Source organism: Carlito syrichta, unplaced genomic scaffold (assembly GCF_000164805.1).
Source record: "Carlito syrichta isolate Samal-C Ts95f unplaced genomic scaffold, Tarsius_syrichta-2.0.1 Scaffold177233, whole genome shotgun sequence".
Taxonomy (NCBI): domain Eukaryota; kingdom Metazoa; phylum Chordata; class Mammalia; order Primates; family Tarsiidae; genus Carlito; species Carlito syrichta.
The window spans coordinates 86,728-110,047 of NW_007121329.1; the positions used below are offsets into that span (position 1 = coordinate 86,728).

Here is a 23,320-nt window from a genome sequence, read left to right on the forward strand (position 1 = left end):
GAAGGATCGCCGGAGCCAGCAGGTCGAGGCTGCGGTGGACGGGAGCAGACACTGCCCTCCAGTCTGGGCGACAGAGTGAGACTCCAACTCAAAAAAAAAAAAAAAAAATACTTGAGACACTATATTGCCTTCATGATAAGGTTTGTACTTTTTAAGCTGTACGGTCTTGACCATTTCAGCTACTGCCTACTTTTTTAGCCTCAACTCCTGTTACTCCCAATATGTGCCCTCTTTGTTCTTCAGCTTATTGAACATATTGCTGTTGTTGCTGTTCTTCTGTCTTATACGTTCCTGTTTGTACATAGACCATCTACTCTGCTTGGAATGCCTCTTTCCCCTTGCCTGTCTAATGAACAATTCATCTCCAAGATGCAGACCAAAAGTCCCCTCTTGTGAACTTTTTATTTTCTTTGGTTGTTTCTTGAAGTGCTTTTACTTTGTGCATGCCACCATTAGAGTATATATCACATTGTATTGCTATTTTGTTTTCCCTACTGCCAGTGATGTTTGAACACAGGAGTTTTATTTCATTGAATATTTTTAAACTTTGGTTAATTGAATTGATATAATGGTTTAAAATTTGTGAGTGATTGTTTAGTAGTGATCTTGAACATGTTTCTGTTTCTTATTTGAACTCATCTGTTTGTCTTTATAATGTGTAGTTTTTCATATAAATTGGAATTATTAAGTACATCTTAGAATAAAAAGACTAGTTTTTATAATAGAATCTACTTAGTTGCAGGGAGAGGGGTTGACAAGGCCAATGTTAGTTTGGCCCACTGTTTCCTTAACTTGAAAGAACCAAAGTATTAGTCAGCAGTGTCAAGAGTTAAGTAAAATTTCTTGTTTATTTAGGAAAATAAAAATGCAAACATTTTAGATTATTATTGTTTGTGTTTATCTTCTAGAGGATCTTTGGGAAAGTTTAGAAAATGCTAGTGGTAAACCTATAGCAGCTGTGATGAATACCTGGACCAAACAAATGGGATTTCCCCTCATTTATGTGGAAGCTGAACAGGTAAACATATATGAAGTCTTTCCATTTGTCTGACATTATATGAAATGGAATTCAGTACAAATGTATCAAATTTGCTTTTCTGTACTTTAAGTGTTCTAGTGACATTTAAACCAGCTCTGGTAGTCTTTTCTCAGTGACTTCAGCTGCCCCGCATCATTAAAATTATACATGCTTAAGATAGAAAACAAAATGTCGTCTATTCATACTGTTCCCAGGGAAGACACTGAAAATTTATTGATATAATTCTAAAATCACCAAGTGGGGTTTATTCTAGGACCGCAAGATTGATTTAACATTTTTTTAAAAAGTGTATTGATTCATAATTACCATAGTAACAGAATCAAGTAAAAAGACCACATAATTACCTGATTACTTGTAGAAAAAGTATTCAGTAAAATTCAGCCCACGCCACCATGCCTGGCTAATATTTTGATTTATTGTAGAGATGAGGTCTTGCCATGTTGCCCAGGCTGGTCTCGAAACCCTGAGCTCTGGCAATCCTCTCTCCTCTGCCTCCCAAAGTGCTGGGATTACAGACAAGCATGAGCCACCATGCCCAGCTCAGAGCACACTTTTAAGAGCATAATAGAGTATCAGAACAGAGGACTCTAATAGTACACTTCTTACCAGTGTTATTGAAACTTAGTTAACTTTTCCATCCCACTACTTTCAAGATCTTGGTTTCTTTGTATAGGAGAGTTCTGTAACATATGTTATCTTGATTATTATCTGTCACTTTGCTCTAATTCTGAATCAATGTAATTTGAAAGCTTTTGATTTTTTAAGGAAATGTGTATGATATATAACTATTCAGTAGCAGTGTTGACATTCATTAATAGTTTCTTGTGGCATCAAAATGGCAATTACTTTATCGCTTAAATTTTTTTTTTTTGAGTTGGAGTTTCACTCTGTTGCCCAGACTGGAGTGCAGTGGCCACTCCCGGCCACCGCAGCTCGACCTGCTGGGCTCCAGTGATCCCTCCGCCTCAGCCTTCCGAGTAGCCAGAATTACAGGCATGCGCTACCACGCCCGGCTGATTTTTTTTTTTTATTTATTGTATAGATGAGGCCTCGCCAAGTTGCCCAGGCAGTTCTCGAACCCGCGGGCTCAGGCAATTCACTCACCTCAGCCTCCCAAAGGCGCGGGATTACAGGCTGAGCCACCGAGCCCGGCTTGTAGTCTCACTCTGTTGCCCAGGCTGGAGTGCGGTGGCATGGATGCTCACGACCACCCCAGCGTTGACCTGCTGGGCTTAGGCAATCCTTCCGCCTCAGCCTTCTAAGTAGTTGGAACTATAGGCATGCGCTACCGCGCCTGGCTAATTTTTTAAAAATTTATTGTAGAGACGAGGGCTCGTAAAGTTGCCCGGGCTGGTCTCGAACCTGTGGGCTCTGGTAATCCACTCGACTCAGCCTCCCAAAATGCTGGGATTACAGGCTGAGTCATCGAGCCCGGCCCTTAATTTTTCAAATTTGTTTCTTGCAGTCAGTTTATCCATGAAGGCCATTAGCCCAATTTTACATTTGACTTAGGTGGTCTTAAATTTATTATATCTTGTGTTATTTGAAATCTTCAAAGATGTAGTTACTAATGATAAATGAAACAAATGGCTGCATATTGTTTAAGTGATTTTTAAACATATGTACTTGCCATTTTTACTTCTGACTTTCTAGTTACTTTCAGCTTCACCTCAACACATACTTTTTGTGTTTCATTGCAAAGTCCATCCTTTGCAACAAGATGTGTTTCTTTCATATTTATCAAGCATTCCAAAAATTTCCGTTCTTTCATGTTTACTGAGTATGTAAATATTGAATCTACATGCTAATCTAATGTTGCCTTTCTTAGAAGTGGAAAAAGAGACATATCCTTTCTCTATAAAGATTAGTAGAACTTGATACAGTATTAGTTATTGTATAGAATTTGAAAACTTAAATACTTTAATGCTTTTAGGAAGATACCAGTGGATAATCTCTTCTGGGGTTGAGGGAGTGGTAAGTTACATAGAACTTGGCTTTTTATTTAGAGTGTTGTTGTTTTGAAGCCTTTTTTTTTTTGAGTTGGAGTCTCACTCTATTGCCCAGGCTGGAATGCAGTGGCACACTCACGGCCACCACAGCCTCCAACTGCTGGACTCAGGTGATACTTCTACCTCAGCCTTCCAAGTAGCTGGAATTGCAGGTGTGCGCTACCATACCCAGCTAATTTTTTGATTTATTGTAGAGGCGAGGTCTCGCCAGGTTGCCTAGGCTGGTCTCAAGCCCTTGGGCTCAGACAGTCCTCTCACCTCAGCCTCCCAGAGTGCTGGGATTATAGGCTTGAGCCACCATGCCTGGCAGTCACCATTGTATTTTGTGTACTCGTGAGACATTTGATTGCACTAGTTCCACCATCTACTTTGTCACAGAGATGTTATCCCCTTTTAAAAAAGAATGTGTTGGTACTATTATAGCCTTTGTTTTGCTTCTTTAGGTAGAAGATGACAGATTATTGAGGCTGTCCCAAAAGAAGTTCTGTGCCAGTGGACCATATGTTGGTAAGCAAATGGCTAAGTGGAAGCTGATGAATGAATTTGGGTACCATACCAGAGTGTTCTAATAGGATGTAACCATACATTTTTAAATAGTTTTAACAGACTTTACTAAAAATGAGATGAAAGTAGAATAAAAATTGAAATTCAGGAAATCAAAAAAGATTCACAAGCTATTTGTAGTGTTTAATCACTTTTCTAGTTTTTGAAATTCCGTGTTTTTGTGTGTTATTGGAGGTTATTATGAGTGAAGAAGGGTAGTCATACCCAGGAAGTGGTATCTCTAGGCTTATGCTCCAAAGGAAGACTTAGTACATGTTTGTGTGGGTGGTTAATTTTTGAAAAATACTCTTGGACATAATAAGTAAATAAATAGATAAAGCCCAGTGATTATTTAGATTTATTATGCACCAGCACTATAACTACCTCTTCTTGCTTTATATTCTCAGCATCCTTCTATGATAGGTGGTAATATTTTTATTTTACAGATGAGGGAGCCAGGGCATAGCCAAGTCAGTTAAATTGCTCAAGGTCACCACAGAGTGGGAATTCAGACAGAATAGTAGCACTCCATGAGTTTATGCTTATAACTACTATTTTCAAATATTTCTGTAGACTTTTTTTTTCTTTTTGAGTGTGAGTCGCACTCTGTCACCCAGGCTGAAGGGCAGTGGCATGCTCCCAGCCACCATAGCCTTGACCTGCTGGGCTCAGTTGATCCTTCTACTTAAGCCTTCCAAGTAGCTGGAACTACAGGAATGCACCACCACACCCAGCTAATGTTTTGATTTATTGTAGAGATGAGGTCTCTCCAAGTTGCCCAGGCTGGTCTCGAACCCATGGGCTCAGGCAATCCTCTCACCTCAGCCTCCCAAAGTGCTATGATTATAGGTGTGAGCTACCATGCCTGGCATTTTTTCTTTCTTTTTTTTTTTTTAGAGACAGTATCTCACTCTGTCGCCCAGGCTGCTAGGCTGGAATACAGTGGTACATCCTTGGCTCACTATAGCCTCAACCTTCCTCCTGCTTTAGCCTCCCAAACAGCTGACTACAGGTGCATGCCACCATGTCCTGCTTATTATTATTATTTTTTTTTTGTAGAGATGGTATCTTGCTATGGTGCCCAGGCTGGTCTCAAATTCCCAGCTACAAGTAAGCCTCCCAAAGTGTTGGTATTACAGGCATGAGCCACTACAGTTGACCTCATTACTCTTTTACCTATAAAACTTTACTCAGGAAATTAAAGATTAAGTAAAAAAAAGAATCAAGAAGTAAAGTGTTTCTCTCTACCTGTCTTATTTTCTTTAAAACAGTAGTTGTCCACAGAGGGGGGGTATATATCAGAATTATCATTGTTCTTTTCATGCTCCACCCACCAAAATCTGTGCCTTCCACTTGGGTTAAAAGGTATGAGGTATGGGCTTCTATTCTTAACCTGCCTTAGTGTTTGGAATTACTCTTTTTTTTTTTTTTGAGTTGGAGTCTCACTCTGTTGCCCGGACTGGAGTACAGTGGCCGCTCCCGACCACCGCAGCCTCGACCTGCTGGGCTCCGGCGATCCTTCCGCCTCAGCCTTCCAAGTAGCCAGAATTATAGGCATGCGCTACCACGCCCGACTGATTTTTTGATTTATTGTAGAGATGAGGTCTCGCTGCCCAGGCGGGTCTCGAACCCGCGGGCTCAGGCAATCCACTCACCTCAACCTCCCAAAGGCGCGGGATTACAGGCTGAGCCACCGAGCCTGGCTTGGAATTACTCTTTTAAGAAACACATCTAACAAGTTAGGTGACAGGTTTATTATCCATAAATCCTACGTGTCACAGTTGCCATTTTCTGCCTCATGCATGTAATTACATTGTAGTACTGACAGATTTTATGGGTTTTTCTAATGCTCTATGATCAATATAGGTGGTGTTAAAACCTGAAATATTCCAGTGATGGGAAATTTTAATTTATGGTTTATCCTGATAGCATAAGCTATGTTATTGAAATAGCTCCACTAATGTACTTGGTAAAGACTCTCTGTTTGGTATCTTAATTCAAAATCTTTTTGCTGTCTGATATCTCAGACAGTGTTTCTCTCTTACAAAAGCTTTGGCTTTTAGATATGAGCCCTCTGTGATGGAATACAATAGCTCCTAGGCTGTATCCTGTCTATCACAACAATAAAAACTAACCCTTCAGTGTTTCAGCAGTGTGTACAACCATTAAGGAAGGACTGTACCTTAAAATTTATTTTTAAATGCCATATGAGACATTTTACCTACCAACTCAAAAAATTATTTTTTCTTTAAGTTAGGGTCTTAATCTGTTGCCCAAGCTAGAGTGCAATGGCACAATCACTGCAGACTTGACCTCCTGGGCTAAGGCAATCCTCCCCCGTCACCCTCTCTAGTAGCTAGGACTACAGGCATGTACCACTACCCCCACCTAATTTTGTAATTTTTTATAGAGATGGCATCTTGTTGTGTTGCCCAAGCAGGTCTCAAACTCCTGGCCTCAAGTGATCCTTCTGCTTTGGCCTCCTAAAGTTCAGGGATTACAGGCCACTGTGCCCGGCCCCTACTCAGAATTTAACAGTAAAATCATTGTTATCTTTATTGCTCTATAAAGGGAAAACAGTAATTAAGTTTAAATCATTGCATTTGTGATTCTACCAGTGAGTTAACTGCTCTCTTTTTTTAGACTATTGTGTGATTTTGTTAGTAAATTATTTCTTCGTTTACACTAATAGTCTTAATACCATTGAAGAATGAGCTGAACAGTTAAACTGAAGCCCTTGGTTAAGATACTACCAGTCCTTTCTCCCCACTCCACCTTCCATTTCTTCTAGTGCAAAATTATTTTTGAAGTTTTCTATTTGTTCTTCTTTTGCTTAGGAGAAGACTGTCCTCAGTGGATGGTTCCTATCACAATCTCTACTAGCGATGATCCCAACCAGGCCAAGCTAAAGATTCTAATGGACAAGCCAGAGATGAGTGTGGTCTTGAAAAATGTCAAACCAGACCAATGGGTTAAGGTAAGTCCAGAAAAGACATAGCCGTTTTTTTTTTTGAGTTGGAGTCTCATTCTGTCACCCAGACTGGAGTGCAGTGGCCACTCTCGGCCACTGCAGCCTTGACCTGCTGGGCTCCGGCGATCCTTCTGCCTCAGCCTTCCGAGTAGCTGGAACTACAGGCGTGTACTACCACACCCGGCTCATTTTGATTTATTGTAGAGATGAGGTCTTGCCAAGTTGCCCAGGCGGGTCTCGAACCCGCGGGCTCAGGCAATCCACTCACCTCAGCCTCCCAAAGGCAGGGGATTACAGGCTGAGCCACCGAGCCCGGCTGTATAGCCATTTTTTAATTTTACCTAAATTGATTTCTCTCGCTTACTGTATGCATTTTGTGGCTGGCTTTACATTCCGCTGCTTCAGTTGAGACAAGGATTTTCAAAGAAAAAACATTTCTAAACTTGTCTTTGTGAAATTTCGGGCCAATTTTCAAATAGTATTATCCAGACATTTGCCCTTATAAGTAAGGGGGTGGTAGACAAACAAATAAAAAGGGATAGGACTAAAAAGGACACATACAGCAGACTGTGTATAATGTTCCATTAACCAAAACATTTGTAGTCTTGCAACTTCAGACTGCCCTGTCATTATAATGACTTGTTAACTTCAATATGTTGTCATCATATGTGTACAGCTATAATCAAGTGAGACCAGACATATATTATAATCAGTTTGTTTTAAAGCCATTTCATAAAAAGACCAGTGGATAAAGGTTATTTTTCCTTATTTTCTACTCTGTACCTTTCATAATAAAAGTATTTACCTCTTCTAACAATTGTATGTTCCTAGTAGGAAGAATTATACATTATGTCAGACTTTTGTGCCTTTTTATTTTTTTATTTTTTTTTTGAGACAGAGTCTTGCTCTGTCACCCAGACTAGAGGGCAGTGGCACTATCATGGCTCACTATAGTTAACCTCAAACTCCTGAGCTCAAGTGATCCTTCTGCCTCAGCCTCCTGGGACTACAGAAATGCACCGCCATACTTTGCAAATTAAAAAATTTTTTATTTGTAGAGATGGGGTATTGCTATGCATCTAGGCTGATGTGCTTTTTTAAAAAAAAGCCATTTTTGACTGGGTACAGTGGCTCAAGTCTGTAATCCCAGCACTTCGGGGGCCAAGGTGAGAGGATTACCTGAGTCCAGGGGTTTGAGACCACTCTGGGCAACTTGGTGAGACCTCGTCTCTACAATATATCAAAAAATTAGCCAGCATGGTAGCATGTACCTGTAGTTCCAGCTACTTGGAAGGCTGAAGTAGAAGGATCGCCTGAGCCTAGCAGATCGACACTGGAGTGACTGTGAACATGGCTCTGCACTCCAGTCTGGGCGACAGAGTGAGACTCTGACTCAAAAAAAGAAAAGCTATTTTTCTGTTTTAATTTTTTGAATATATATTTAAAATATGCTCGGTGGAATATTGTATTACCATTTGAAATTATAATCTGGAAGGTTATATAACAATGTGAAAAAAATTTTATGAATGAGAAATGTAAAAAAAATAGATTAAAACTTTTTTGTGTATGCTGGGATCTCACTTTATTGCCCAGGTTGGAATACTGTGGCGCCATCACAGCTTATTGCAGCCACCACCTCAGTGCCACCATTCCTGAGTGTATTTTTAAAATTTTTTTATAGAAATGAGATTTCACTGTTATCTAGGCTGGTCTCAAACTCCTGGGCTCAAGTGATCCTCCCACTTCACCCTCCCAAAGTGCTGGGATTACAAGTGTGAGTGACCATGCCCAGCCTAAAATTTTTAAAATAGAGATAAATTATAAATATAGAATAAGTATTTTCTGTAACCCTAAAACTGAAATTAGACGTAGAAATTTATTCACATTATTTTCTCCCCCGCGCTGTTCTTATACTGTCCCTCACTTTGGCCCTCACTATTTCAAGTTTCCTTTTCCTTTTTTCTTTTTTTTTGAGTTGGAGTCTCACTGTGTCGCCCAGACTGGAGTGCAGTGGCCATTCCTGACCACAGCAGCCTGTACCCCTGGGCTCCGGCGATCCTTCCGCCTCAGCCTTCCAAGTAGCTGGAGCTACAGGTGCGCGCTACCACGCCCGGCTAATTTTTGATTTATTGTAGAGATGAGGTCTCGCCAAGTTGCCCAGGTGGGTCTCGAATCCGTGGGCTCAGGCAATCCACTCACCTCAGTCTCCCAAAGCACGGATTACAGGCTGAGCCACCGAGCCCAGCTAAATTTCCTTTTTCTTTTGCTTCTGTATTCATTTTTGACAATTGTTTTCTATTTTTATGTGTTGACTTGTTTTAATCCCCATTAGTTAGCATATGTAGTTTTAGTTGTTTTTCATCCAGGTATATCTAAAACCAAAACTCCTTTTACTCATATAAAAGATTGACTTAAAAACAAAATGGAACTCTTTAATGGTACTTATTGAATACCTTTTCAGTTAAACTTGGGAACAGTTGGCTTTTATCGGACCCAATACAGCTCTACCATGCTGGAAAGTTTATTACCAGGCATTCGTGACCTTTCTCTGCCCCCCGTGGATCGACTTGGATTACAGAATGACCTCTTCTCCTTGGTGAGCATCTGTGATTAAAGTAATATGATGGATTTTGTTGATTAAAGGATTTTGTTTTTCCTGGCTTGTCTGAAACATAATTAGAAGAATATGGTTCTTCTTGAAGGTTAAAAACACCTTTGGGACTAAAACATATGACTAACAATTAATATGATAAGATCGAGCCTATGTAATCTACTAGAAGCAAATCCCATTTCACTATTCCTAAGCCAGTTTTCTGCAACTATCTTTAGTTAAACTATCCTCCGTAAGGTAAAAAATTCATTTCTTTTTTATGGAAATACGTATGAGCCTTGAAGGACTATCCCTACTGATATGCTTTTTAAATAGTTAATTCAGAGTGATTCTATGTTTTTCTAAAATAGTGTTTCTACTTTTCTGGGAAAGCTAGAATTTTTTTTGGTTTTTTTTTTTTTTAGTTGGGGGTTCTCATTCTGTCTCCTAGTCTAGAGTGCAGTGACACACTCATGGCCACCCCAGCATCGGACCTTCTGGGCTCCGATGATCCTTCTGCCTTAGCCTTCCAAGTAGCCAGAACCACAGGCGCGCTCTACCACGCCGGGCTAATTTTTGATTAATTGTAGAGACAAGGTCTTGCCAAGTTGCCCGGGGTTGGTCTTCGGCCTGTGGGCTCAGGCAATCCACTCACCTCACCTCCCAAAGTGCTGGGATTACAGACTGAGCCACTGACCCTGGCCAAAAGCTAAAATTTTTAAACATTGCATTATTACTCAAATTATAGGCCATTAGCTTTAGAATTATATTTCTATTTGGCTTTGTTCCAGAAAGGATTTACAGCAGCAATTAGTTTATTATCCTTATGACTCCAGCATAGATTAGGTAGTTTCTAAGTGTCTCTGACTATGATAAATTGTCATAGTTCTGCTATTGTGTTCCTTTAAATTGGACTTAAAATTTTCCCCCCCCCTGCAGTCACTGGTTTTAGATTCCTTCTTATAGTTGTATAAACACAGATTAGCACTGATGCACAAGACCTCACATCTGCTGATCTCATTGCTGAGAGACCTGTCCCCAGGAGAGTTGGCTGTTTGTGCAGTTGGCTGCTGAAACAGAAGTTCTTTTTCCCAGCTCCATTAGTTGGTTTTGAAAGAACTCTGAATTTGTAGTGCCTTCCAGTTTGCATTCTTTTAGAAATGAGTAAAGGCTTAAGTTGACACAGTTTGCTGGTCCAGCTTTGAAAGAACCTCTGTCAAAAACCAAAGCCCAAACTATTTTTGCAATTTTTCTGAAAGTAAGAAATTTTTCAAAACAAAAACAAAGCCAAAGCTCTAGAAACTGAGTAGAAATAGAAAGCTACTTTTTTGTTGTTCCCAAATTAGTGGGGTTTTAGTGTAATTTTTAAAAGTAGTTCTTTTATAAATAGCAAAGAAATAACTAAGGAATGTTGTCAGAATAGGATTTTTATTCTAACAGTGTTCTGACCTTATATAGTCCTATTTCCTTAAACCAAAGAAATTGCTAGCAGTAGAGAATGCCAAAAATGCATGCCTGTTTTTTGTTTTGTTTGAAGACTAGATTAATTTATGTTTTGTCCTATGCTAGGCTCGAGCTGGAATCATTAGCACTGTAGAGGTTCTAAAAGTCATGGAGGCTTTTGTGAATGAGCCCAATTATACCGTGTGGAGCGACCTGAGCTGTAACCTGGGGATTCTGTCAACTCTCGTGTCTCACACAGACTTCTATGAGGAAATCCAGGAGTTTGTGAAAGATGTCTTTTCACCCATAGGGGAGAGGCTGGGTTGGGACCCCAGACCTGGAGAAGGTAATGGATGTGCTGAATGGGGAAGAATCCATCAGAAATTGGTGCTTTTTTACTTTGGTTAGCAATATCATTGACAACATCTTTGTATCTGCTGGATGCTGTTGTTTATTCAGTGAGTCAAAAATGAAGACTTAAGTGTTTTAAACCTGCTGATAAAATTACATGGGTTACCAACATACAAACAGTAGTGGTTATATGTGTTCATTGCTAAATATAATTTGTGTGCAATGGGGGAAATAAAAGTCTTTTATAGAGTTCCAAAGGCCCATTTGTACTTAAGAAAAGCCAGAGGGAATTTTGGATTTTTAAAAATTTTTACCATAAATAGCAAGCACCTTTTGTACAACTTGTAAAGGTGCTGGGAGGCACAGGGGCCAACTTTCTGAATTAAGGGAAAGTATTTGCTGTCTACATGTGTCCTCTCTTCCATGATTGTTTCTGTAGTCATACATTTACTCTTTTTGCTGTATTTTAAATGTTGGGAATGGTGATTTGAAGGCTTTAGATATAATTATTTTCTACCTCCTGCTGATAACTAAAGGTGGTATTTCCTCCTGACCAGTCTTGATCTGAAATGGAAATCTCTTGGAATAAGAACAATAGGAACAGAACCTCAAGCTCTGTGTCTTTCCTTCAGTGATTCAGCAAATATTTATGCAGTTAGTAAATGCCATCTACTATTTTATGAGCTGGTGATATACCAGCAAACAAAACATTGCCCTTTGTGGCTTATATTCTAATGGGAGACACAGTAAACAATTAGATATAGAATGTTCTAGGTGACAGCAAGTACCTCCAAGAGAAATAAAGTCAGTAGGCAAGGCATATCAAGAATACTAGGCCACTGTTTCTTTTTTTTTTTGAGTTGGAGTCTCACTCTGTCACCCAGGCTGGAATGAAGTGGCATGCTGCACAGCCACCACAGCCTTGATCTGCTGTGCTCAGGTGATCCTTCTGCCTCAGCCATCCAAGTAGCTGGAACTACAGGCACGCACCACCATGCCTACCTAATTTTTTGATTTATTGTAGAGATGAGGTTTTGCCAAGTTAAATTAAAAAAACAAAATTAGCTGAGTGTGGTGGCACATTCCTGAAGATCCAGCTACTTGGAAGTCTGAGGTAAAAGGATCGTCTGAGTCCAGCAGATTGAGACTGTAGTGGCCATGAGCTTGCCATTGTACTCCTGCCTGTACAACAGACTCCAACTCAAAAAACAAAACAAACAAGCAAAAAACACAAAGGCTATTTCAATAATCCATTTAAGGTACTAGTTGCATTTCATATTTAGAGTTGGTAAGGTCTGTGTATATTTTGAAGCTAGAACTGAAACTATTTGATGAATGTTAAGTGGAGAGAAAGAGTCGTCACATTTTGCTCAAAACTGAATGAGATCAACTAGGGACTGAGTATAGATGGAGAAAGGAGATCTGAGGACTGGGTCCTAGAGAAGTCCAGAATTTAGAGACTGGATAGAAGAAGAGTCAGCAAAGAAGACTGACTGGCCAGTGAGTTCGGAAGAGAACCAGGAGGGAGAAGGGTGGCCTGGAACTTAAAGTAGATTAATGCAAAGGGACTGTGGTCAGCTGTGTCAAATGCTACTCTAAGTCAAGCAAAATGATGGAGAATTAATACTACATTTAGCGAGTTTTGCTGAGTGGCAGGGAACAGTAATGGGTTCCCCACTTTGGGATGGGCTCTCCAGAATGGGAAGAAGGAGATGGGACACAGCACATTTAGACAATGTTTTAAGTTTTGCTGAAAAGAGGGTCGAATTAAAGGGGTGGACCTGAGAGAGGTGGGATGTCAGGGAGATTTTATAACACTTTTCAGTCAGTAAAAATAATTCAGTAGTAATGGAAAAATTCATGTTGTGAGAGAGAGGAGTTACTGCTGTAGTGACTGCTATCAATAATTGAGAGGAGTTGGGATCTAGTGTGGAAGTCAAGGAGCTGGCTTAAGAGAGAAGCACAGATTCTCAGTAACAAGGCAGAGTAAGTGTGTGACACAGATACAGGCAAGTTAGTGGATGTTGCCTTCTCTCTCGTGCTGACAATTTGTGAAACCTTTTCAGTAGAAGGAGAATGCTTTTAGTGTGCTGACTGTACAGATGGGAGAGTCAAACATAGCAAAGCAATAAAACACTGCCTTTATCACACAGCAAGTTAGTACCAGAGCCAGAATGATAAGTTACTTCTTGTAGGAATTGTCACAGTATGTAGTTGATCACCTGTGGTTTTCTTAAAATTATTTTTTATTGAATTATACTGCAAAATGCATAATTTAAATGTTTAAGTTCCATGACTTTCGGCAAATGCATACAACATTTCCATTACCCAGAAAGTTGGCTGAGGTTCCTTCCCTGTCACTTGAGCTTCCCCTGCCCACCCCACACCAGCACTGTTCTGACTTCTTTCACTGTAGATTAATATTGTCTCTTCTACTTTATATAAATAGAATCATATAATGTGTGTTCTGTTCTTATATCTGGCTTCTCTCAGCATAATATCTTTGAGATATATCCAGGTTTACTGCATTTTGTTTGTTGTACTGTTGCAGTCCATCAGATTTGTGTGCTAATGTTAGCTTTTTTTTGAGATATAATTCACAGACCATAAAAAAATCGCCCTTTTAGTCAGGTGCAATGGATCACACTTGTAATCCCGGCAGTTTGGGAGACCTAGGTGGGAGAATAGCTTGAGGCCCAGGAGTTCAAGACTAACCCGAGCAACATAGTGAGACCTCATCTCTACAAAAATAAAAACTAAAAAGTTAGCCAAGTGTGGAGGCATGTATCTGTAGTCCTGGCTAAGGCAACAGGATTCCTTGAGCCAGGAGTTCAAGGTTCCAGTGGGCTATGATCGAGCCACTGGTGCTTCAGTCTGGGTGAATAGAGCAAGATTTTAGGGGAGGAAAAAAAATTACCCATTCAAAGTATACAAATCAGTGTGGATATTTCACATAAATGGAATTGTATAATAAGTGATGTTTTGTGTCTGCTTCTTTCACTTAGCATAATGTTTTCTTTTTTTTTTTTTTTTTTTTTGACTTGGAGTCTCACTCTGTCACCCGGGCTGGAGGCAGTGGTACACTCACGGCCACCGCAGTCTTGACCTGCTGGGCTCAGGTAATCTTTCTGCCTCAGCCTTCCAAGTAGCTGGAACTACAGGCACGCGCCACCACACCCGGCTAATTTTTTGATTTATTGTAGAGAGTGCAGTCTCTCCAAGTTGCCCAGGCTGATCTCGAATCTGTGGGCTCAGGCAGTCCTTTCACCTCAGCCTCCCAAAGTGCTGGGATTATAGGTGTGAGCTACTGCACCCGGCCGAGTATAATGTTTTCAAGGTTTATCTGTGTTGTAGCATGTATTAGTACTTCATTCCTTTTTGTAACTGAATAATATTCCATTGTGTAGATATACCACATTTCATTTATCTATTCATTCTTGGTTGCTTTTGGATTGGTTCCACTTTTTGGCTATTATGAATTCTGCTATGCACATCTTTGTACAGGTTTTGTTTGTTTGTTTGAGATTTTTGTTTGTTGTTTGTTTTAGTGATGGGGCTTCACTATGTTGCCCAGGCTGGTCTCCAACTCCTGGGATAAATTGATCATCCCAACTTAGCCTCCTGAGTAGCTGGGACTATGTACTTGAGCCATCACACCCGGCTCTGTGTACTGATTTTTGGGTAGACATATGCTTTCTTTTGGGTATATACCTAAGAGTAAAATTGCTAAGCCATATCATAACTCTTTGTTTAACCTTTTGATGAACTGCCAGATTGCCTTTTAAGTGGCTTCACCATTTTACATTCCCACCAGTAACGTTTGAGGGTTGCAATTTCTCCACATCTTTACCAACACTTGCTATTATCTGTCTTTTTTTATTATAGTCATCATAGTGGTTGTGAAGTGGTATTTCATGGGGTTTTGATTTGCATTTTTAAAAATAACTAATGGTGTTGAAACATCTTTTTTTTTTTTTTTTTGAGTTGGTGTTTCACTCTGTTGCCCAGGCTGGAGTGCAGTGGCATGCTCACAGCCACCCCAGCGTCGACCTGCTGGGCTCAGGCAATCTTTCCATCTCAGCCTTCCAAGTAGCCGGAAATACAGGCACGCCCTACCATGCCTGGCTAATTTTTAATTTATTGTAGAGACAAAACCTCACCAAGTTGCCTGGGCTGGTCTTGAATCCATGGGCTTAGATAATCCACTTGCCTCGGCCTCCCAAAGTGCTGGGATTACAGGCTGAGCCACCAAGCCCAGCTGAAAAATCTTTTTATGTGTTTATTGGCCATTGTATATCTTTGGTAGAATGAATCAATCAAATTTTCATTTTAAAAATCTAAAATTTCAGTTTATTATATACAGAGCATACTAGTTCCATGTGTGACTTTTCTCTGAGCCTTGGGTCAAAACTGCATGATGTAAGCCTATTCTTTTCACATACAATCCTTAGCAGTGTAATTAACCAGACTGAGTAAACATTTAGTATATTCAGATAGTTGACATTTGTCACTATAAAGTCAGCAATTTATTTGCTTGTCTAGTCTGTTCAGCATTTTTCTTATGATTTGATAAATGTTAATCAAATGTTCTCAAGAGTTAAGGCAATTGATTGTGCTTGTTCAAGACTGTAGACTTGGCATAACACAATTATAAGATATCTAGAAGGCAGATTTGTAAAAATGGGCTGTTTGAGTAGCTCTGTCTCTTTTACTTTTCAATCAGGTCATCTAGATGCGCTCCTGAGGGGTTTGGTTCTGGGAAAACTAGGAAAAGCAGGACATAAGGCCACGTTAGAAGAAGCCCGTCGTCGATTTAAGGACCATGTGGAAGGAAAACAGATTCTCTCTGCTGATCTGAGGAGTCCCGTAGGTTTTCCTAATAAATTTCCTTGATTTATGAGTGACTGCATCATTCCGTGAAGCATGGAACTTTTAAAATAGTAACCAAAACTGACCTAAGAACTGACCCACAAACCACGTCTGACTCTGTTTTGATATATGCTACGTAGGTGGTTTGTAGCCAACTTCTCATTTGTTTAAAGTTTCCCAGTCAGCACTGCAGTGCTGAAAGGTGATTAGCTCTGCACATTCCTGAGAGAGATGGTGTACTCTGCTGTTTTGACATGCTGTCTACTTTTGTGGTTGTACATGGGGCTGTTAGCTTCTCACCACAATTTTTATGTAACATCTAAGTATAACTGTTGGCAATTTTTTCAACTTGTTTTCTGTTTTTTTGTAAAATTACAATACTTGAAACAAGATACTTGTAATCAAATAATCAAATGCCTTCTTTTATGTTCCTGTATTCTCTTATAGGTCTATCTGACTGTTTTGAAGCATGGTGATGCCACTACCTTAGACATTATGCTAAAGGTTAGTTTGAAAAAGTCTCCCATTTCCTGCTTTTGAACTTGGGTGAACACACAGAGTACAGCTTTAAATGGTCTTTAAAAACAGTTCTGTAGCTGGGCACGGTGGCTCACACCTGTAATCCCAGCACTTTGGAAGGCAGAAATGAGAGTTGCCTGAGCCCAAGAGTTCGAGACCATCCTGGGCAACCTGGCAAGACCTTGTCTCTACAATAAATAATAAAAATTAGCTGAGCTTGGTGGCACATGCCTGTGGTTCCAGCTACTTGGAAGGCTGAGACAGAAAGATCACCTGAGCCCAGCAGGTTGAGGCTGCGGTGGTCCTGAGCATGCCACTGCACTCGAACCTGGGCAATAGAAGACTCAAAAAAAAAAGGTCTAGGCCAGGCCCAGTGACTCACTCATGCCTGTAAACCCAGCACTTTGAGTGGTGGAGGAGAGAGAATTGCCTGAGCCCAGGAGTTCAAGACCACCCTGGGCAACTTGGCGAGACTCATCTCTACAATAAATTAAACAATCAAGCTGGGCTCAGTGGCTCAGCCTGTAATCCTGCGCCTTTGGGAGGCTGAGGTGAGTGGATTGCCTGAGCCCACGGGTTTGAGACCCGCCTGGGCAACTTGGCAAGACCTCATTTCTACAATAAATAAATTTTAAAAATGAGCCGGGCGTGGTAGTACACGCCTGTAGTTCCAGCTAACTTGGAAGACTGAGGCGGAAGGATCGCCGGAGCCCAGCAGGTTGAGGCTGCGGTGGCTGGAAGCGGCCACTGCACGCCAGTGTGGGTGACAGAGTGAGACTCCAACTCAAAAAAAAAAAAAAATTAGCTGGGCGTGGTAGCGCACGCCTGTAGTTCCAGCTACATGGAAGGCTGAAACAGAAGGATCACCAGAGCCCAGCAGGTCGAGGCTGCGGTGGCTGCCCTCTAGTATGGGTGACAGAGTGAGACTCCAACTCAAAAAAAAAAAAATAGATAAAATAAATAAATTAATTAATTAAACAATCAGCCAGGCATGGTGGCACACTGCAGGGGCCCGCCCCGCAAGGGTCGTGGGAAGTGTTGAAGGAGAGACGGATAGGCGACGGACGAAGATCATATACATGGACACCTGTATATGCCTGAGCCCGCGGGTTCAAGACCAGCCTGGGCAACTTGGTGAGACCTCATCTCTACAATTTTTTTTTTCGAGTTGGAGTCTCACTCCATCATCCAGGCTGGAGTGCAGTGGCACACTCGCGGCCACCGCAGCTTTTACCTCCTGGGCTCCGGTGATCCTTCTGCCTCAGCCTTCCAAGTAACCAGAACTACAGGCGTGTACCACCACGCCCGGCTAATTTTTGATTTATTGTAGAGACGAGGTCTCAGCAAGTTGCCCAGGTGGGTCGCGAACCTGTGGGCTCAGGCAGTCCACTCGCCTCAGCCTTCCCAAAGTGCTGGGATTACAGACTGAGCCACTGTAATCCCAGCCCGGCCTCGTCGCTACAATTTTTTTAAAAAATTAAAAATTAGGCATGGTAGTGTGCTCCTGTAGTTCCGGCTACTTGGAAGGCTGAGGGGGATGGATTGCCGGAGCCCAGCAAGTCGCCGCAGAGGTGTCCATGAGCATGCCACTGCACTTCAGCCTGGGCAACAGAGTGAGATTCAAACTCTAGATTAGATAGATAGATAGATATAGATAGGAAGAAAGAAAGTAAGTTAGTTCTGGCAAAAGAAGTAGGCACATTGCGGACATGGGAAGGAAGGGAGGGAGGGTCGAAGGGAAGAAGGAAGGAAGGAAGGAAAGTTCTGGCAAAAGAAACAGGCACATTGCAGACATGCAAATATTAAGGAATCATGGGAGAAAAGAAAAGGAAGGAAAGAAGGAAAGAAAGTAAGTTCTAGCAAAAGAAATAGGCATATTGTGGACATGCAAATATTAAGAAATCATGAGAGAAATATATGTCCATGAATACTATCAGTATGATGCCAAAAGTCATGTTGGTTTTCACTGTTTTTTTCCTTTTTTTTTGAGTTGGAGTCTCACTCCATCATCCAGACTGGAGTACAGTGGCATGCTTACGGGCACCCCGGCTTCAACCTGCTGGGCTCCGGCGATCCTTCCACCTCAGCCTTCCAAGTAGCTGGAACTACAGGCGCACACTACCATGTCCAGCTAATTTTTTAAAAATTTATTGTAGAGATGAGGTCTCACCAGGTTGCCCAGGCTGTTATTGAACCTGTGAGCTCAGACAATCCCCTCACCTCAGCTTCCTAAAGTGCTGGGATTATAGGCTTGAGCCACTACATCCAACCTGTTTTTTTCTTAACTCACAACTTTATGAACTTTTGCATCTTAAATCTTAATACTGAAAGAAGTGTTCATTTTGATTAACAAACGAAGTCCTTTAAAATTTTATCTTCAGTGTAAACTTTCTTGGGATTGTGTTCATTTTAAGTGAAAGGTTTGTTTGTGTGCATAGAAAAGGGATAAACAGATGATAGGTGTCTCAAGGACTTAACTGGACAGGAAGGTAGTTCACCTGCCTCCCAGCCTCTCTAGTTTTCCCATGGTAATTGACATATAATTAACTCTGGCTTAGACAAAATATAGATAAAACTTTGTATCCTTATGACACCAGCAATCTGTGTGAAAGTTTAAATCAACAGTAATGCTGTGGAACAAGTGCTGTCTCCAGTTCTGCCAATGCAGTTACCAGTCTATAAAGAAATGACCTGAAGCAACTGGTTGCAGTAGATGTGGAGGGAGCCAGATTTACTTACCACCAAATAAAATGTGCCTAAGTACTCAAATCATCCATCAGACTATAAAACTCACTCATTAAAAGATCCACATGTAGGGCAAGAGTAGAGTGTGCTTTACCACTTACACCTTTCATAGATTAAGAACACTTTCTGATTCCAAGTAGATAAGAATTGTAGATCTAAGTTCTGATATTTTAGTTTTAAATAAATTCTGTTAAAAATGATTAGGAGGAGCTGGGCTTGGTGGCTCAACATATAATCCCAGCACTTCAGGAGGTCGAGGCGAGTGGATTGCCTGAGCCTGCGAATTTGAGACCAGCCCGGGAAACTTGGCGAGACCTCGTCTCTACAATAAATAAAAAATTAGCCGGGCATGGTAGTGCACACCTGTAGTTCTAGCTACTTGGAAGACTGAGGCGGAAGGATCGCCAGAGCCCAGCAGGTCGACGCTGGGGTGGCCGTGAGTACGCCACTGCACTCCAACCTGGGTGATGGAGTGAGACTCCAACTCAAAAAAAAAAGAAAAAGATTAGGAGGGAGGGTCTCAGTGGCTCAGCCTATAATCCCAGCACTCTGGGAGGCTGAGGCAAGTGAATTGCCTGAGCCATGGGTTCAAGACCAGCCTGGGCAACTTGACAAGACCTTGTCTCTGCAATACATTAAAAAAAAAATTGGCCAGGCGTGGTAGCACGCTCCTGTAGTTCTAGCTACTTGAAAAGCTGAGGCAGAAGGATCGCCTGAGCCCAGCAGGGCGATGCTGGGGTGGCCGTGATTGTGCCATGGCACTCCAGCTTGGGTTACAGAGTGAGACTCCCACTTAAAAAAAAAACGATGGTTAGAAGGGTGGGCACAGTGGCTCACCCTGTAATCCCAATGCTTTGGGAGGCTGAGGTGGGAGAATCCCTTGAGCCCAGGAGTTCAAAGTTACATTGAGTAATGATTGTGTCACTGCACTCCAGCCTGGGTGACAGAGCAAGACCTTGTTTCTTTAAAAAAAAAAAAGATTAGAATGTTTTGAAAATTATAGTATTATAAACTTTATTTGTTTAAGAAATTAAACCTCACAATACACTGCTTTACCCATGCTGTACATGGGTATCCTTTCCAAGAATATAAAAGTTATATTTTATGTTCACCTTTTGCCTAAACTTTTTTGAGCCAAGGTCTTACTGTCACCCAGGCTGGAGTACAGTGGCACAATCATGGCTTACCACAGATACAAACTCCTGTGCTTGAGTGAACTTCTGGCCTCAGCCTCCCAAGTAGCTAGGACTACAGGCACACACACTATGCCTCCTAATTTTTCAATTTTTTTGTAGAGACGGGGTCTCGTTGTGTTGCCTAGGCTAGTCTTGAACTCCTGGGCTCAAACAGTTCTCCCACTTCAGCTTCCCAAATGCGGGGATTGCAGGCATGAGCCACCACACAAGGATCACCTGAACGTTAATGTCTCTGCTTAGTCTTTATATTCTGTGAAGCTGTGTACTATAAATCATGTGTATGAAATGTGTATAAAGTGAGATATTTGATGCTTTTTATTTTATTACGTAAAGGTATGAGGAAAATATAGGAACTCTGAAAATTTTACAGCAGATACTTTGATATTTTTGTGTCATCACACACTTTTAATAATCTATATTGTCTAAGCAACATAGTAAGACCTCATCTCTACAAAAAAAAAATCAAAAAATGAGCCAGGCATTGTGGCATACATCTGTAATCCCAACTACTCGAGATGCTTAGGTGGAAGGATCGCCTGTGCCCAAGAGGTCAGGGTTGCTGTGAGCCATGGTCATGCCACTGCACACCAGCCTGGGTGACAGAGTTAAGACTCTGACTCCAAAAGGGGGGGTCGGGCATGGTGGCTCACACCTGTAATCCCAGCACTTTGGGAGGCGAAGACAAGGATTGCCTGAGCCCAGAGGTTTGAACTAGCCTGGGCAACTTGACAAGGCCTCGTCTCTACAATAAATTTTAAAAGTTAACCAAGCATGGTGGCACACACCTGTGGTTCAAGTTACTTGGAAGGCTGAGATGGAAAGATTGCCTAAGCCCAGCAGGTCAAGGCTGTGGTGGCCTGAGCGTGCCACTGTACTCCAGCCTGGGTGACAGAGTGAGACTCCAACTCAAAAAAAAAAAGAAAAGGCCAGGTGTAGTGGCTTACGCCTATAATCCCAGCACTTTGGGAGGCCGAGGTAAGAGGACTGCCTGAGCCCAGGGATTTGAGACTAGCTGGGCAACTTGGCGAGACCTCGCCTCTACAATAAATCAAAAAATTAAGCCAGGCTCGTTGGCTCAGCCTGTAATCCCGTACCTTTGGGAGGCTGAGGTGAATGGATCGCCCGAACCTGTGGGTTCGAGACCTGCCTGGGCAACTTGGCGAGACCTCATCTTTACAATAAAAATCAAAAATTAGCCGGACGTGGTAGCGTGTGCCTGTAGTTCCAGCTACTTGGAGGGCTGAGGCGGAAGAGTCGCCGGAGCCCAGCAGGTCGAGGCTGCGGTGACCGGGAGCAGCCACTGGTCCCGTCTAGGCAACAGAGTGAGACTCCAACTCAAAAAAAACCCCCAAAAAGTATTTACACAAACATGTATCATATAGGAATTTGCATTGCTGTTTTATTTTTGTTTTGTTTTTTTGAGTTGGAGTCTCACTCTGTTGCCCAGGCTGGAGTGCAGTGACACACTCATGGCCACTGCAGCCTTCACCTGCTGGGCTCAGGCAAATCCTTCTGTCTCAGCCTTCCAAGTAGCTGGGACTACAGGCGTGCGCCACCATGCCTGGCTAATTTATTTATTTACTTATTTATTTTTTGAGTTGGAGTCTCATTCTGTCACCCAGGCTGGAGTGCAGTGTCACGTTCACGGCCACTGCAGCCTTGACCTGCAGGGCTCAGATGATCCTTCTGCCTCAGCCTTCCAAGTAGCTGGAACTACAAGCACGTGCCACCATGCCTGGCTAATTTTTTGATTTATTGTAGAGATGAGAGTTCGCCAAGTTGCCCAGGCTGGTCTCAACCCCATGGGCTCAGGCAATCCTCTCACTTCAGCCTCCCAAAGTGCTGGGATTATAGGGTGAGCCACTGTACCTGGTTTAATTTTTTGGTTTATTGTAGAGACGAGGTCTCACCAAGCTGGCCATATCAGTTCAAGAAACATTTGGTAAGAGATGAGAAAGATTGTTTTCTGATAGTAACTTAGGAATAATGAGGCAGGATTTAAAAAATAAATTTAATTAATAAATTAATAGTATATTTAAAATATAGTGTTAGAGTGCCATCTAGCGGATTAGTATAACAGGTTCTCAGGGCGGGAGAGTGCTTCCTGAAAGCCCATGTTCTGACTTGAATATTGAAATTGAAAAGAACCTTAGAAATCATCTGTCTACCCCCTGGATTTTACAGATGGGGAAACTGAGACCCGGAGAGGTTAAGGACTTAGTCAAGATCACACAGCTTGTTAGAGGCGAAATTGGGACTGGAACCCAGGGCTTCCGACTTCCTATCTGTTTTGCCACACTCCTGCTCAAAAGAGTCCAAAAGAAAGGAAGAGGAGACTGGGAGCTATGACAGGGTCTCCAGAGACTGGGTCAGTGTCAGATCTTCTGGGAGCAAAGGTGAAGAGAGTCGATAAACTAAGCTTTGTTAGAGAAGTGTCTCTTATACTTGTGTAATTCTAATTTTTTGAAACATAATATTTCTGATTATGAAAAAAAGGATTTTGTATATTCATTATAGAAGATTTAGAGACTAGAGAAGTATAAGGAAGAAAATGAAACTTACCTGAAATTTAAAAAGTGGGTCACAGAAATAGCATATATAATATAATCTCATTCCAGGTTTAGTAATGTATACATGGTAGTAATTTTATCTTTTTCTTTATGCTTCTCTATCACTCAAATATTCTACTTTCAGTATGTATTGCTTTTGCCCTTTAAAAATGTAAATATGGGGGCCAGGCATGGTGGCTCATGCCTAAAATCCCAGCACTTTGGGAGGCTGAGGCAAGATTATTGTCTGCACCCAGGAGTTTGAGACCAGCTTGGGGAACATGAGACCACTCCAAAAAAATTTAAAAATTAGCTAGGTGTGGTGGTACACACCTGTAGTCCCAACTCGGGAGGCTGAGGTGGAAGTATTGCCTGAGCCCGGGAGGTCAAGGCTGCAGTAAGCCATAATTGAGCCACTGCACTCCAGCCAGCATGACAGAGACCCTGACTAAAAAAAAAAAAAAAAAGGGAAAATGGGGGCCAAGTGGAGGGGCCC

At 41.6% G+C, this 23,320-nt stretch overlaps 1 protein-coding gene across 4 annotated transcripts in view; it reads left to right on the top strand.

Annotated features, from left to right (window-relative positions):
* Positions 1–23,320, top strand: part of NPEPPS (aminopeptidase puromycin sensitive) — a 117,695-nt gene that overhangs the window by 86,721 nt on the left and 7,654 nt on the right. For all 4 annotated transcript variants that reach the window (XM_008051485.1, XM_008051486.2, XM_021709345.1 and 1 more), the window contains 7 exons: positions 909–1,018; positions 3,492–3,555; positions 6,429–6,568; positions 9,024–9,158; positions 10,722–10,941; positions 15,670–15,812; positions 16,263–16,319. In XM_008051485.1, the coding sequence (XP_008049676.1) occupies positions 909–1,018; positions 3,492–3,555; positions 6,429–6,568; positions 9,024–9,158; positions 10,722–10,941; positions 15,670–15,812; positions 16,263–16,319 (869 nt within the window). The remainder of the gene's footprint in view (positions 1–908; positions 1,019–3,491; positions 3,556–6,428; positions 6,569–9,023; positions 9,159–10,721; positions 10,942–15,669; positions 15,813–16,262; positions 16,320–23,320) is intronic.